Below are 16813 nucleotides of genomic sequence, written 5' to 3' on the forward strand. Positions count from 1 at the left end.
TTAATCGCGTTGATATGATCCACCGAATAAACCGTCGAGCCACTCTTGCTCGTAGACTCCCTCTCTCCTTCCTGCCAATCTCTATAGTATCTCACCACATCCTCAATTATGTTAACTACCTCTTCTTCCATCCTATTCATTAAAGGACCTCCGGCTCTTCAATCTAGGCATGACTTGCCTTGGGCACTCAAGCCTCCATAGAAGATTTGTATCACTTGATAGGTAGGAATTCCATGATGTGGGCACTCTCTTTGGTACTCCTTGTACCTCTCCCATGCTTCATAGAGATTCTCATTAGGCCTTTCTTTGAATCCTTGGATCAAGACTCTAGCCTTCGCCGTCTTCTTTTGTGGGTAAAAGCGAGACAAGAAAGCTTTTGTGACTTCATCCCACGTCCTAAGGGAATTGGGCTTAACCTCCTTATCCAACCACTCTAAGGCACGACCAATAAGAGAAAAGGGAAACAACTTTAGCCGAATGAACTCTTGAGAAATGTCGTTCACCTTATTAGTATTACAATACTTCTCAAATTCCTTTAGGTGATTCAACGGGCTCTCACTCTTGGTTTCACTAAATTGCCTCCGTTCTATCAAAGTAATCATGGCCGGTCTTATTTCAAAATCGTTCGCCGGTGTTGTAGGTGGAGCAATGTCGCTCTCAAACCTATAAGCACCGAGAATTCCCAACTCCTTCAAAGCTACTCTTGGATTCTCTCCCATGACTTGCTCTTCTTCTTCCTCAAACTCTTCTTCACTTGAGAAACTTAGGCTCAAAGATCGGTTGGCTATCCTTCTTCGTGAAAGAGTTCTTTCAATTTCCGGATCCAAAGGAACTAAGGACCTATCACGAGATCTACTATGCATGCAAAAACTCAAAAGAAATTGTTAGTAACGCGACTACAAGTGTAGCCTAAAAGAAGAAGAAAAATCTTTTTTGTGTTTTTGAATAAGATGGAATAGACTCAACAACAATACACAATCACAACACCGTTCCCCGGCAACGGCGCCATTTTGACGAGGGTCGAGACTAAGTCGTTGAAACTAACCCCTACCCAAGGCCAAACAAAATTTGTAATCTCTCAACACACCCTTACACAAATATAATGGTAAGTTGAGGGTCGAACCACTAAGGAACGGTGGGCGATTATCTATTGCCTAAGTCAAGCTACTCCGAAATAATAGGGTGTAGGTATGTAAACTAAGACAAGGATGACTAAACAACGAATTGAAATCAAGTATGTAAAACGCTCGGGCTAGGATCCACATGCAATCGTAACGGATTCAACTAATTGGGAGGTCAAAGTGACTAAGTCAAGCAATCAGAGGGAAGACCAATCATGCAACCAAAAGAGAATATCAAGTTATTTTCCTAGAGGTCTAACTAGCGCCAACTACGATAAACTCTTGCTAGGAACGTCACAAGACACCTCAATCGTTAAATGCAAGCCACAAATCAATGGTCCGTATCAATGTGAACTTACAATACAATCTAGTGTAACAATCAAAGTTAGCTACTCTTTAATTAATCACACACATGCACATGATCATCAACCAATTTAATCACATAGTCAAATCCATCAATTTTCCCCAATTAGCATTAATCCATTACTCATACATGCTTCACCATTACCCTAGCAAGCAATCTACTCACTAGCAAATGAAATTAAGATCAAAACAACACTAAGCAACAAATTCATCATGATCAAATCAAACAACCTAAAATCAAACACAAATCAATTAAACTTCAATCAAACTAGAACATTCAACAAAACAATTGAAATAAAACTAAAGATAAAACTAAAGATTGAATTAAAGAAAAGTAATCCTTACAAACTTGATAAAAAGTAAAAGGAAATGAAGAAATCTTCAATCATCAACAATCCACCATGAATTTCTCTCTCTAAAAACCTAGAGTTTCTCTCTCTAAAATCTCTCTAATTATGATCTAATTCTGATCTAATCTATTCTCTAATTGAGTTCTCCTCCTCCCAAAAATAGAAGGAAAAACTATATATAGGAAAGATACAAAAGAAGAGTTAGTCAGATCGTCCCGAAAGAAACACCGGAAGGTGAGGTCGCATCAAGGGAGAGGCGCGGCTGCGAGAAAAAGGGTACGGAACAGAAGCCCTGGCAAGCGCGCCCGCGCCACCCAGGTGCACGGCCGCACCAACCTCGTGCGCCCCCGCACCTGGCAGCAGGGGAGCCCCCATCTTCTTCGTCATAGCTCATCCTCGTGCGCTCGTCTTGGTGATGATGATGAACACTAAGGTAGGCAGTCTTGAAATGGCTATTTTGGTGGGTTCATGCCAAATATGATGCCCGCACCGCATGCATGCACCGATCTCATGAACTTGCTCCTTGCATTCCTTCAAACTTCAGCTCTAAATGACAAGTAAGAGGCATCTAAAGTGATGAGAAATATGAGAGGAAGGCTCGGGAATCCTCGGAACACGATCATAACCTGAAAATACACGCAAACAAGCAAATAAAAGGGAAAAAGACAAAATAAACAAAGAAATGCACAAAGAAAAAAAACTAACTAAGGAAAGCACAAACTAAAGAAATAAAGAACAAAAATAAGGAAACTAAAGAAAAGAGCTATAAAATAGCATGAAATTCATCCTAAAAGAAGCCAAATGAGTGCCTTAAATAACACTAATCAAAAGGTTTTAATTTCTGAGGGTTTGGTCACAACTCATAAGTCTCTATTTCATTTATTTAATTTAATTATTTGATTTTTTAATTTTCCTTGAAGTTATTAACGCGTGTAATTTGTTATTAGAAAGAGGTACGTGGAATCCAAGTAAGTGATTTAATTGATTTATTGTTATTATGATATAAAATCATGTCTAGGCTGTTATTATGATTCTTAGTGTCATGTTAGGGTGTTTTGATCTTCCTAGTATCATGTTTAGGGTAAAGAATAAGTTCCTTAGATCAATTATGATTCCTATGATGCCTTTTAATGTCTTTTCTAAATATTCATGTTATTATCATGTTAGGGCTAAAGCTTTGATTTTTGTTGTTTAGTGACATGCTAGGGTTTGTTATTAATCTTGTTAGTATCATGCCTAGGATCTTGCTTTTATTATGCTTTATTTTTAACATGAACATGATTATTTTAATTATAATTGTTACTATTATTATGATTATTATTATGTTTCTTGATGCTTGTTATTATTTATTGCTTGATAACACCTTTTATGCATGTTTAAGGGGTATTGGTACTTGTAATCACGCTTAATAAGATAATTAATAAACTTGTTTAGGGTAAATTTGATTATAATTCAAGTGATTGCCAATAATAGTTTTGTTTGTGCATTAATATTCAATTAACATAAAATAAAGAGGTTTAGGGTAAACCTAATGATTGCATGTTAGTCAGAAAGCGCACATGAATACGATCAGAATAAACTAGAGGCCTATTATTAGGGCAGGTTCAATCTCTTTTAGGTTGGATTTGTACCCTCATCCCCGAACTACCAGTCATGGTTCCAGACCTATTGGAGTTGACGATCTCCTGGATCGTTAAGGGGTGTAACCTTCACCCTGTGAACGGTTTACAAGTTCCTAAAACTTGTTGGCGACTCTTTTGCTCTAGCTTCCTTCCCCTTTGGACGCCACCATGCTTTAGTGTATGATCACAGTGGGGTTCAAGTTTGGGGTAATGCTTGAAATATTCCCTACACCCGCCTCCTTATAGCAACTAGTCCACTGTAGCAAATAAGCTGTCATTCTTCTCCAATGTGTCTCCAAACTCTTCATAGGTCTTGGTGGGAGAACATGCGGTTTCTCAGCTTGTAGTTTACAGTAAGCTGCATGAACTTTTTGCCAAAGTTTGGATTCCTTTTGGCTCGTACCACGAAGCGCATCATCACTTATTTTTAGGTATATCCCAATTAGAGCTTCATCCTCAACAACCGACCAAATGTGACTCACTTTAGCGAGTGGTTGAATGCCCGGATTCCTTAGAGGTGGTGGAGGATATTGTGGTGTATCAGGAACAACTTCTTCTTTGCTAACATCATACTCAAAGTTGCTCCCTTCGATAACGGGAGGAGTTTGTTGCTCATTATAAGTGTTTTCATTAGGAATTTGTGGAGGTGTTGGTTGATGAACCAAATTTTGAGAAGTCGGGTTTCCAAATCTTTGTAGGAATAATTGAAAATTGGGATTAGCGATGAAATCATCACCTAAATCAAAAAAATGTTGAGCAAGTTGATAGTAATTAGGGTTGTTTGGATCCATTAAATTGTATAATAAATTAACAACAATAATAAATACTTAAGAGGCACCGAAATTAAAATAAAACGTTAATAACGTTTTAGAAAATATTAGAGTACTAAAAAAATTATTTAATAACAATATAAAAAAAACATTTTTTGAACTTTATATTAGATAATAAAAAAATTAGTATTACTTGAATTGGGAAAAAAATAATAATAAAGAGTGTGTTTTTGTGATGTTTGAAAGTAAAACATAATATTATAATTAAAATATCGTCAATAACGTTTTTAAAAATATTACAGTGTACTAAAAAAATTAATTAACAATAATAAACCAAAAAAAAATACCTTTTTGAACTTTATATTTGAAAATATAAAATAAATCTCACTAGAATTGGGAGTAAGAATAATATAAAGTGTTTTTGTGATTTTTGAAATTATGCCAAAATATGTCAAAATGGATCTTTATTTGTAAAGAAAAAAAATTATAACCGTTGGTGACTTTTTTTTTGAATTAAAAATCGGACAAAAAAGCCGTTTTAAATTAATTACCGTTTAAAAACGGTAACAAAATCTGATTGGTTTAAAGAGCTGACAGGGACGCAGGTCAGCTCCCCATACGATGGACTAACGCGCCCCTGTTAGCCGTGCATTTAATTTTTTTTTGCTTCCCAACACTCAAAACGCGTCGTTTTGGGTTGTGGGTCTTCTGTGACCTTCCCAAAACACGTCGTTTTAGGGGTATGGGAAGCAAAAAAAAAAAAAGGTGCCACTTTGGAGGATTTTTGGGAACCACGATTTCACTATTCATCTCCATTTTTGCTCATCCTATCAGCAAATTGTAAAATACTCATGAGCATTTTTTATTCTCCTCATTGATGTAGTGCCATTTATACAATTTTTGCTCAAGAGAAAAAAATTCCCCACTGTTGTGAATGCTCTGATGGTGGCGTGTTGTAGCATAGGGATGTGCGGCACTCTAAGAGCCAAGAATGAACTAAACATAAACCATTAATGCACATAAATATTATGGTAGATGATATAGAAAGCAAATGGAGAAATAAAAGATAAAAATGGAGATCAGATTTCATAAAACAAGAAAAACAAAGCAAGGGGTGTGAGGAGTAGAAAGAGTGGCTGCAAAACATGAAGCTACAAATGATGAAAAGCTAAAAATGAAACCCTAAAGTCCTAAACTACTTGTACAATTGAAAAGCCCACATTATTTATTACTACCTCCATTTCTTTTTAGTTGACACGTATTTATTTTTAATAAGTTTTTTTAGTTGACACGTTTCCTTTAGGGGTAACTTTTTTACCTTGCATTTACAAGCTACCCCACTTTCTCTTTCATTCTCTCTCACTCTCTCTCCTCTGATCCTCTCCTTTATATATGTTCCTAAATCAAACGTGTCAACTAAATAGAAACGGAGGAAGAATTATTTTCTTCTTCTTCAGGTACTAGCGGGTAGTCGGGTACCCGATTGAGTCAGCTACTGGCCCATGTCTCAGGTAAATTACCGGGTCAGGTACCCAGTCTGTAAAATTGGAAATAGTTCTCGAGTTAGCCGTCGGGTATTTTACGAGCCATCGGGTAATTGGGTCGGGTGAAGCGGGTCAGGTTTTTTTTAATACCCTTAGTCGTATATGATATCATCTTTTATGACATTGAATCCCTGATTTGCCCTCTTTTTTTTTGAGATAATAACCCAGTTTTTTTTTACCTTGTTTATATTGATATTCATGAGAATATTTCATTAAAAATAGCGTAGATTTAATCTAGTAAATTATCAAAAGACAAATTTCGGTATCATAACAAAAAATACGCCATGAAATCCAAGAAATATTCTAAAGTTCTAAAATTGAAAATATTATATTATGAAAATAAATAAAAACCAAACCATAAATTACAAAAAGTAAACACATTCAATCTTGTATCATCATATCATTTGAAAGAAAAAAAAAACTAAAAGCATATTAGAAGTTTAATATGATGCAATAAAATAACCTTTTCATATCAACTAAAAATGACATGAAAATAATTTTCGTTAAAAAGAACATATTCCCATTTTTCTAAAACTAGGGCAGCCAATGCGCGCGTTACGCGCGGGGTGGCTAGCCCTTTCGGCTTAATTTTTATTAGCTTGTGTTTGAACTTCACATGGAGTTAATTAAACATGATTTAACAATGATCAAAAGTTAACAAATAAGTAGAAAATGAACTCTGAGTAAATGCTTCTTAGAATTTAACTTTGCTAGCTCCACTTGTTGCCTCTTTGTTCACCCTTGATTATTCACTTGAATCCCTTCTTGCTTTCTTCCCCTTTACACCATAGTTATTTTGGTTTTCTTTCTTTCTAGTACATCTACTTCGTCATAATCATAGATTAGTTTCATTAGTCTCAATGTTCTTTAAACATAATTATGGGTAAGTCGTTAATTTTGACCTTCACAAAATAAAGAAGAAAAAAACGCCCACATTAAGCAACAACCTTTAGTTGTCCAGTGACTAATGTTATCATGTAAAATCACAATGAATCGCCATTAAATATAAAATTTTTAAAGGGTTTTTCTATTTAGTGCCCATGAGGTATTGACTTTTCCAAGATGTGCCCACCCATTTTAAAATTCCACGTTGTACTCCCAAGGTACCTTTAGTGTATATGATGTAACCCTACCGTTAAATTGTCGTTAACTATTGCCGTTAGTGTTTCACCACCAAAACTCAGACCTCACCACCACCTAGTGCACCACCAAAGAAAGTGTTAGAATGCAATGGAGGAATTTAATTCGACTTCGAATTGAAATTTTGACAAATTGGTTTAGGGATTTTGTTTCATTGGATTCAAATTGCAAAATTAAGTTGTTTATGGTTGTTTTCGTTTTAAAATCAAAGAATTTGGTTCAAAATAATAGAAAACCCTAATTTTTCCCCCAATTTGATTTTAATTGTTAAATCATCAATTAAATACACAAAACTTGTTTTAATTGACTTTTCTAATGAAAATCTGCACGAATATGGTTCAATTGGTTGAAAATCTAGGCATGTAGAATCAAAATTTAGGGTTGAAGCTAAGAACGACGGTGGAGATTAGGGTCGATGAGTTGAGAGAGAAGGAGAGAGGAGGGTGACGCGCGTGGTGGTGGGTCGAGGAGAGAGGAGCGCGACTTGGTGGTGTGGATGGGGGTGCGGCGGTGGTGCGACTGGAGGTGTAGCGGTGGTGTGGCTGGAGGTGTAGTGGTGGGCAGTTGTGACGGAGGAGAGAGAAGTGTTTGGGTTTTTTTTTGTTTTTTTTAATTTGTTTATTTTTGAAGTTAACAGAAAGTTAACTTTCGTTAATGGAGGGATTAGGCTAGGGTTACATCATAGACACTAAAGGTACCTTGGGGGTACAATGTGGAATTTTTAAAATGGGTGGGCACAACTTGGAAAAGTCAATACCTTAGGGGCACTATATAGAAAAACCCATTTTTTAAACTTTATTATTCCATTCCCCATTTAATTTCTTATTAATTGATGGGTCTTTCAAATTCATCCATCTAATGGAGTCACCAAGCTAAGATAAAATTGCTAGGAAGATTGTGAGATAAAACAAGAAAAGGCAAATAACCAAATTCATCATTCTTTTTATTATCATTCAGTATTTAAATTTCAGGCTATTAATTTCATTTTTATGTACCCACATTCCATTAACACTCCACATCCTTGCTAAAGCCCCTTATTTACTGTACAGGATATATCGGTAGTATCATAACATGCCGGTAAAAGAGTGTCTTGCAGTTTAAAGATCGCGTATAAACATTGAATATTCATGTCCTTACCGGCATTAGTCTCTACCACGTGGAGAGCTGCTTCTCGGAAACGTGGCATGTCCCACTGACGCGTGGAGAGCTGCTTAGTGCCGCGTAAGCTCCTGCTAGTACCAAGGTCGGTGTGCCACCTATCTGTATAGGTGGCACCTGCTTGGTTGCGTTCCTATAAATACCCAAACAAATTCCCATTTGAAAGGTGGAATCTCTCTCTCTCTCTAAAACATTTTCTCTCTCTTCTTTCACTTTCTTCTCACAAAAGAACTGACTTTAGCATCGGAGTGGTTGTTACCGGATAACCCCCGGGCTAGTTAATTTGTATTGGCTGTGTAGGTGAGCAATTGGACGGTAAACCATTACCAGCCCTCAGACACTGACGGAAGCAGAATCCAACGGGAACAATTGGCGCTAGAAGGAGGGGGTAGTAATAACTTCTATCGTCCAACAGGACCTCTCACAGTCATGGAAGGAAGTAAGGGAACTTCAGTACCAGTACCAGAAGTTGATAACCGGCAGTACGATAACAATGTCCTTAATGCTAAAACGAATAAAGCCATAGTACCAGAAATCGTGGTCGAAGATGAAACTCATCTCCTTCACGGTAACACAATGAATAGGCCTGTAACACCGGACTGTAGCAGAGCAGTGACCCCAGATCCCTTGGAGGGGTTTACCCCGAAGGAGCTGGAGATAACGGCCAGGGTCATGCGGGTTATGTCTAAGAAAAGAAAAGAAGCCGAGTTAACGGCGGGGGGAATACGGGATAAGGTACCGATAAATCCGCCGATAGTCAATTTGGAGAGTCTGTTCAACCAGGCAGGACAGCAACAACCGTCAAGAAGCCGTGTCCAAGAGACCACACCAACCGAGCGCCAACTCACACAAGACGCCCTGGTGGGAGATTCAGGTTCTTATCGGCATGAGGTCTCTAGTGGCCCGGAAAGGCGGGCAGTCAGAGCAATCATCAGGCCCAGAGTGTCTCCGTTCACACAAGAGGTACTTGACCAGCAAATGGAGAAAATAAAGATGTCGTCTTGTACTTATGACGGTAAGGGTGATCCGAAGCAGTATGTGGCCGCGTTTGAGAGTCATATGTTGCTATATACGGACACCGATGCTGTGTGGTGTAAAGTTTTCCCTACGACTCTTACCGGCGCAGCCTCGGATTGGTTCTCCAATTTAGAGTCGGGATCAATGGACTGCTTTGAGACCCTGGTGGAGTTGTTCACAGGTCAGTACATAAGTAATAGTGCGAGACAAAGGACATCTGGCGAACTCATGGCTATTCAACAACGAAAGGATGAGTCGCTCAGAGATTTCATTAGATGCTTCAATAATGAAGCTAATACTATACCGAAATTGCAGCAAGAGATTGGTGTGATGGCATTGATGAATGGGCTAGGTGACAACGACTTCAAAAAATATGTGTCGCGGAAGTGTTTCCCAAACTTAGGGGTAGCATTTGCCAAAGCTCACGAATACATAAAAAGTGAGGAGCTGCTAAAAACGAGCCGTCAGATATCGTCGGCAGAGCCCTCCAGAAGGCAAGGTGATAATAGCTCAAATTCCCAGATGGGTGGGGAAAGCAGGGCGTTGCCGCAAGGCCAGCAGCGATCCGGAAGGCCGGCAAGGGGATTGGGTCGTTACAGTAGTTATACGCAGTTAAACACCCCGAGAGCGGCAATATATTCAATAAACCAGAATAGAGAAGATTGGAGTCGACCGGCACCGATGATAACGAAGGGTCGGGATGTGAAGAAATACTGCATGTTTCACAGAGATGTCGGTCATTACACCGAAGAATGTGTTCAGCTAAAGGAGAACATTGAGGATCTTATAAGGAAGGGACGATTATCCCAGTATCGTACTCAGGCAGGTCCCAGCCGACAGCAAAATTCATAGCCTAGGTAAACCGAGCACCGAAAGCAGGGGGAACAGTCAGTGCAAGATGATACTTACAGGCAGAATCATGCGGAAACGTCCAGACAGGGAGGTAATCCGATAGGACGTAAAATAACAATCGACGTTATCACGGGAGGGCCGGTATACGGAGGTTCCGTAAGCGGGGCCAAGAAGAGTTTGTCAGAATACCGGCACCTAGTGAACGCCTTGAGCGTAGAGGAACGACCTCGACCTTCTTCCATGCCTTCGATATCTTTTACAGAGGAGGATGCTAAGGGAATAGTCTACCCTCATGATGATCCGTTGGTGCTGTTACTGACGGTAAATGGAGCAGATATCAAACGGGCACTCGTTGACGGCGGAAGTTCCGCAAATATTCTGTTTGCTAGAGCTTTTGATGCCATGAGGATTGGCCGAAAATACTTGACGCCGGTGTCCTATCCCGTGATAGGCTTCAACGGATCGACAGTACGACCTGAAGGTAGCATTGTTCTTCAGGTTCGAATGGGAGAGGGTCCGGCAGTAAGAGATGTCATGGCAGAGTTTTTGGTGATTGATGTGCCATCCGCTTACAACGCCATTGTCGGTAGGCCCTTAATTCATGACATGCAAGCTGTGGTGTCAACATACCACTTAACCATGGTATATGTATCCAATGCGGGAACAACAGAACGCGTACGGGGTAGTCAGACTATGGCAAGGGAGTGTTATGTATCGGCACTGAAGCAACCAGGCCAACAGCCAGCTGGTGAACGGACAACAACCAAGCGAGAACGAATTTCTTCCACGCATGACTTGGCTATGGAAAATTTTGATACCAGGCCGGTAACTGCTCCACGTCCTTCCCCGGGAGGCGAGACTGTCGAGATCGAGTTGCAACCTGGAGAGCCCGGTAGAGTAGTGCGTGTGGGATCCGATATGGATGTCGACACGCGCTGCCATTTGGTGGAATTGTTGCGAGAGAACGATGACGTATTTGCTTTTTCGGCGGACGAGATGCCTGGGATACATCCCGTCGCCATAGTGCACAAGCTCAATGTCAACAGGAGAGCAAGACCTGTTCGACAGAAAAAAAGGAACTTTTCAACAGAGAAAATGGAGGCTATTCAATCAGAGGTGAACAAACTGCTAACGGCCGGTTTTATCGAACCCTGCACGTATCCCGAGTGGTTAGCGAATGTGGTCATGGTAAAGAAGCCGTCAGGGAAGTGGAGAATGTGTGTAGACTTTACGGACATGAACAGAGCCTGTCCGAAAGATTGCTATCCTTTGCCGAGGATAGATAGATTGGTAGATTCAACTTCCGGTCACGCGCTATTGTGCTTCATGGACGCTTTCTCTGGGTATCACCAGGTCAGCTTATATGAACCGGATCGAACCAAGGCGGCATTCATTACCGATTCTGGAGTTTTTTGTTACAGGGCTATGCCGTTTGGGTTGAGAAATGCAGGGGCCACATACTAGAAACTGGTAGACAAGGTATTTGCGAACCAGAAGGGAAGGAATGTAGAAGTGTACGTGGACGATTCAATTGTGAAGAGCTGTTTGGCTACGGATCACGTCGCTGACTTGAGAGAAACTTTTGAAACCCTTCGACGCTACCGGATGAAGTTAAACCCGGAGAAATGTGTGTTCGGCGTTCGATCAGGAAAGTTTCTCGGTTTCATGGTGAGCGAAAGGGGTATAGATGCTAACCCTGATAAGATTGAGGCGATCCTAAGCTTGCCAGAACCAAAATGCATAAAAGATGTACAAAAGCTCACCGGTCGAATGGCTGCATTAACAAGATTCATCAGCAAGTCAGCTGATAAAGCCTTACCATTCTTTATAGTTTTGCGACAGAACAAGCTATTTGAATGGGGGAAGGACCAATCTAAGGCGTTCCAGGCTGTGAAAAATCATTTGAGGTCCTTACCCACCATCGCAAGGCTGGAACAAGGAGAAACGTTACAACTTTATATCTCGGCTTCAGCAAAGACGGTAGCAGCGGTGCTCCTAGTAGAGCGGCAGAAAATCCAACTGCCAATTTACTTCGTGAGCCACGTTTTAAATGCTGCCGAGAGAAGGTATTCAGTAGTAGAGAAGATCGCGTATGCAGTAGTTGTGGCTGCACGAAAATTGCGTCCTTACTTCGATGCGCATGTAATTGATATCTTAACAAATCAGCCGTTAGAGAAATCTTTGCAAAAGATGGAAACGTCTGGCCGCTTGCTTAAATGGGCGATTGAATTATCTGAATATGTTATTACATATAAGCCAAGGGTATCAATCAAAGCCCAGGCTTTGTCTGACTTCATTGTCGAAACGTCATATTATGAAGAGGAGGATGATGCCGGCACCTGGAAGGTATCAGTTGACGGCTCATCTGCTTCAACCGGCTCAGGGGCTGGGGTAGTTATGATCTCTCCCCAGGGAGATGTGTTCGAGTACGCCGTTAAGTTCAAGTTCAAAGCCTCGAACAATGAGGCAGAATATGAAGCAGCGTTAGCAGGGGTACAGCTGTGCATATCTGCGGAAGCAAAGCGCATTGAGATGACAACTGACTCTCAACTAGTGGCAAATCAGTTTAACGGCACATACGAAACTCGAGAGCCAAGTATGATGGCATATTTGGGAAAACTCAAGAGTGTTACTTCTGGTCTAGAATACTTTGAAATCAAGTTGGTTCCTCGGGCAATGAACACACAGGCAGACGCCTTGGCTAAACTTGCAAGTTCAAGCTTCAATGACTTAGAAAGAACGGTTATGGTGGAGGTTTTGAAAGAAAGAAGTATTGACGAACAACCTCCTAAGGACGTATGTTGCACGACTGCGGGACGAGAATGGTATGATGATATCTTGGCTTACAAGGTACATAATATTCTTCCTATCGACAAGACGGAGGCAAGAATGGTTCAGAAAGACAGTGTCTGGTTTATTATGTTCCGAGGCTTGTTGTATAAGTGGGGGTTTTCGTTACCGCTACGAAGATGTATAACGGCTTATGAGTCGGCAAGGTTGATAGAAGAAATACACGAGGGTGATTGCGGTAACCATGCGGGGGGTCGGTCAATGTCTTTGGAAGCAATGAATAGGGGCTACTATTGGCCGACAATGAATGCGGATACCATGGAATATGCGAAAAAATGTGACAAATGCCAGAAGTACGGGCCGGTGATTAACCAACCTCCAAATGATCTAACACCCATTCTTAACCCAATCCCATTTGCTCAGTGGGGGATGGACATTATTGGGCCGTTTACGTCAGCAACAGGTGGCCGTAAGTTCTTGATTGTGGGGATAGACTACTTCACCAAATGGATAGAAGCAAAGCCGGTGGCAAAGATTACAACGACTTAGGTAAAGAAGTTTATCTGGAAAAGCATCTTTACGCGATTCGGATTACCGACAGCAATGGTATTCGATCACGGTTCACAGTTTGATTGCAGCCCGGTAAAAGACTTCTTAAGCATATATAAAGTCAAGTTTGCGTACGCAGCGGTATGTCACCCGCAGTCAAACGGCCAAGCTGAGGCCGCTAACAAGCAGATACTAGGGACAATTAAGAAAAAGGTAGAAGACGCTAAAGGCTTGTGGGCAGATCTAATACCTGAAATTTTATGGGCAAATCGTACGACAACAAGGGAAACAACGGGGGAATCTCCTTTTAACCTCGCTTTCGGCTCCGAGGCTGTGGTTCCGGCGGAAGTGGGTTTACCTTCTTTTCGGGTACAACACTTCTGCCAAAGTAAAAATGATTTGCTACTTCTACAGCAATTGGATTTCCTACCAGAAGTAAGGTTGACAGCTGCCATAAAATCTGCGGCATACAAAAACCGAATGAGACATGCTTATAATCGGCGCGTCAATTATCGGCCCATGGAAGATGGTGATTTAGTTCTGCGTAGAACAGCCGCGACCGGTAAAGGAAATGCAGAGGGTAAATTCACTGCAAATTGGGAGGGGCCTTACCAAATATATGAAACACTTAGGCAAGGGTCTTATCGGCTAATGACCCTTAAAGGTGTTCCCCTGAAGAATGTTTGGAACGCTAGTGTGTTAAAGAAATATTTCATGTGAAACTTAAATATGTTCTACATTATGTATCTATTTGATGACATGTTGTCACACGTATGTTAGCGGCATTTGCTAGTATTGTAATCTATTTCAACACTTATGAAATACAATCGTATTACCTGCTTTCGATACGATCTGACCACAGCCTAGCTAGCTGACTCGGTCGTTCAAGTGAGGGAATATAAGAAATATATATAATAATAATGATAACGAACCTCAAGGGGAGTTGAAAGCGCGGTCTGATCCACTGCCTTTACTCAGCCTGACAAAGGTTGGATACTTTATCTCGATAGGTTTTATATCCGATATTCAGCACAGGCATTCCAGTGTTATTGGTAGGCAATATCTTAGAAATACCGATAATAAAATATTATTGGTAAGTTATATTTTGAAAATACCGATAACAAGGTTGAGTACATTCTTGGGCTTTCCAAAAAATTTTAAATCGCAAATAAAATACCAAGAAGTGAAATTTTGAAAGCCGAAAACGTAAATTCATGTTAAAAATCAAGGAATAACTGAAACGCGATCCAAGGAATAATCAAGGTAGTAAGAATTACGGTAAGGATTGAAAGAAATAAATTGTAAGGAGTACATACATACGTAAATAAAATGATCAAAACAGTTGAAAGAAAAAATGTAGCATAATACAGACGGATATGATTGTTTGAAGCGAAAAGCAGATACAGACAAGCATGAATATTACAGCCCAAGGATGACAGCCCTCCTGATTAATTCTTGTCGGCCTCCTTGGTTGATTCACCCGCGTTAACAGGCTCTTTTTCAGCTTCTTTACTGGAGGGACCGGCAGACCCATCTTTACCAGCATGAGTGGCAATAGGGCTACTGATAAGGCCGTCATCAAACTCCACGTCTGGCAACTCGCGTGGGTCTAAATTGGTTATCACGGCATGCGGAGGGAGCTCGTCAAAGTACTCACTCTCATAGCTGGTAGGAGAGTGGTTCATCTCTTCATTAAAAGCCCTCTCGACGGCCTGCCATTTCGTCGAATCCCACCCCTCCGCTTTGCACACACAGCGATGCGCAGAGACCCAGCCGGCAGTATACCGGTCAACCAGCAAGTTGGCGTAAAGGTCGGTCTGCAGGAACCGATTCACGGCTCGGCGCCTGATTCCCGGCTTGTCGCGCTCCATCTGCTCAACTTGGCTGGCCAGCTTTGCCTTAGCATCCCTCTCGTCCTTCAAGCTCTGCTCTAGGCTGGCCACCTTCTTTTGCAACAGCTCCTGGTCCGTCAGTCTCTTGTTCAGCTCAGACACTTGCTTTTGCAAGGTCTTTACATCAGATTTAGCCTTGTCGCGCTCCTTGACGACGAGCTTACAGGCGTCATCAGCCTTCTTCAGCCTAGTCTCGGCATTATCGGCGGTGCGCTGATAATGCTGGTACATATGCACCACCTTGACAGCAGAGTTGACGGTCTAAATCGAAGGTAACAGAAATTGCCGTTAGTGATTATGATATAACGTAGAAATGACAGGCACCTCAAAAGGAATAATGAGGACTTACCCGGAGCATATTGTTCATAAGCTGGCCGCAGGGAGCGGCAATGCGATTGGCTGGCCTGTCGACTGGAGTTGCCAAATCCTTTAGCATTTTCCACCCCATGCTCCCTCCAGTATTAGGGTCGTCACTGAGAACGGACTCCCCACGATTAACATTGATTCGGGGACGCCATGGGTCACCGGCAGCACCGAACGGTACAGCCATTTCCTCAGCAACTCCTTCCGGGATTCTTACGTGTGGAATCTCGATGAAGTTGCTGACAAGGGCAGGGACGAAAGCGCCCTTGCTGAGACCGCCAGAGCGCGTTGAAACGACCGCCGGAGTGTCCTTGGGAGGAGGCTTGTCGACATTTGCCAGATGGCCGGTTCTGGGAGCGGTTGGGTCCCGTAAGGTGACCGTCAGTTTTCTCAGCGGTTGGGTGTCGGTCTCATCCTCCAGGTTAACTACCCCTTCCGGCCAGGTCCCTTGTGCATCCTGTTCGAAGGATGCCGCCTCATTATCATGATGTTTTTGTTTTTTTTGTTGTTGTTGTTGTTCTCGGTCGGAGGACTCAGATGTCCTCTTTGATGCATTCCCTCCACCCCTTTTCACAGCTAAGGTGCGAGGTCTGGTAGTACGGTCGGTAGGAGCCATGTCTTGTACTCTTGTTCTTTTTCTTTTGCTGGCTCTAGTGGCAAAGGCGGGGAGAGTGTCGTATGACTTCCTCGGCCGATCGGGGCACTGCTGTTTCACTCGCCCGTTAGGATGCAAGCCTAGCCGGCTGAAGTCGAGTTTGTCAATACCTGGCGAGAGACACAACCGATAAGGAATGTCGAAAATAAACATTATAAAGATAAAACCAAAAAAAAAAAAAAAAAAAAAAAAAAAAAAAAAAAAAAAAAAAATTATGTATATATATGGTGTGTTAAGGAACACGCATGCAGGTAAGAGAGGACAGGTAGGGTACTTCTAGAAAATATTATCAGAGACAAAGTACGAAAACAGTAAAGATAAATGTAAATACATGTATTTAATTTAATAACACTTCCATACCAAATGCATCGGTATGGCAGAGACCGACATGAGATAGAGGGGCGTTGCCCAGTATATAATTACAATGGGGCAGCCACACCCCCGGAACCGCTTTATTCTTCTTACCAGCATTAACATATGTACAATTGAACCACTTAAAACCCTTTTTCTCCATTGTTCCTAATTTTCTCGACCGTATGGTCTCGAACATACTGTGCGGATGGTGAAACCTCCTACGGACAATAAAGTCCTCGGGAACACTCATAAAATAAAATTCCTTCTTCCAGT

At 41.4% G+C, this 16813-nt stretch overlaps 1 protein-coding gene and 1 non-coding gene across 2 annotated transcripts; both read left to right on the forward strand.

The window, feature by feature from the left end:
- The first annotated feature begins 228 nt into the window (after positions 1-228).
- Positions 229-334, forward strand: LOC145641136 (small nucleolar RNA R71). Its single transcript, XR_014115203.1, has one exon. It is a non-coding gene; the product is annotated as a small nucleolar RNA R71 (small nucleolar RNA).
- Positions 335-13330: 12996 nt separating this feature from the next.
- Positions 13331-13996, forward strand: LOC145640171 (uncharacterized). The gene has a single exon (XM_081691474.1). The coding sequence runs from the start codon at positions 13331-13333 to the stop codon at positions 13994-13996; it is 666 nt and encodes a 221-aa protein (XP_081547600.1).
- Positions 13997-16813: the final 2817 nt, after the last annotated feature.

The sequence above is a fragment of the Chenopodium album genome, chromosome 7 (genome assembly GCF_948465745.1).
Source record: "Chenopodium album chromosome 7, dcCheAlbu1.1, whole genome shotgun sequence".
Lineage (NCBI taxonomy): Eukaryota > Viridiplantae > Streptophyta > Magnoliopsida > Caryophyllales > Amaranthaceae > Chenopodium > Chenopodium album.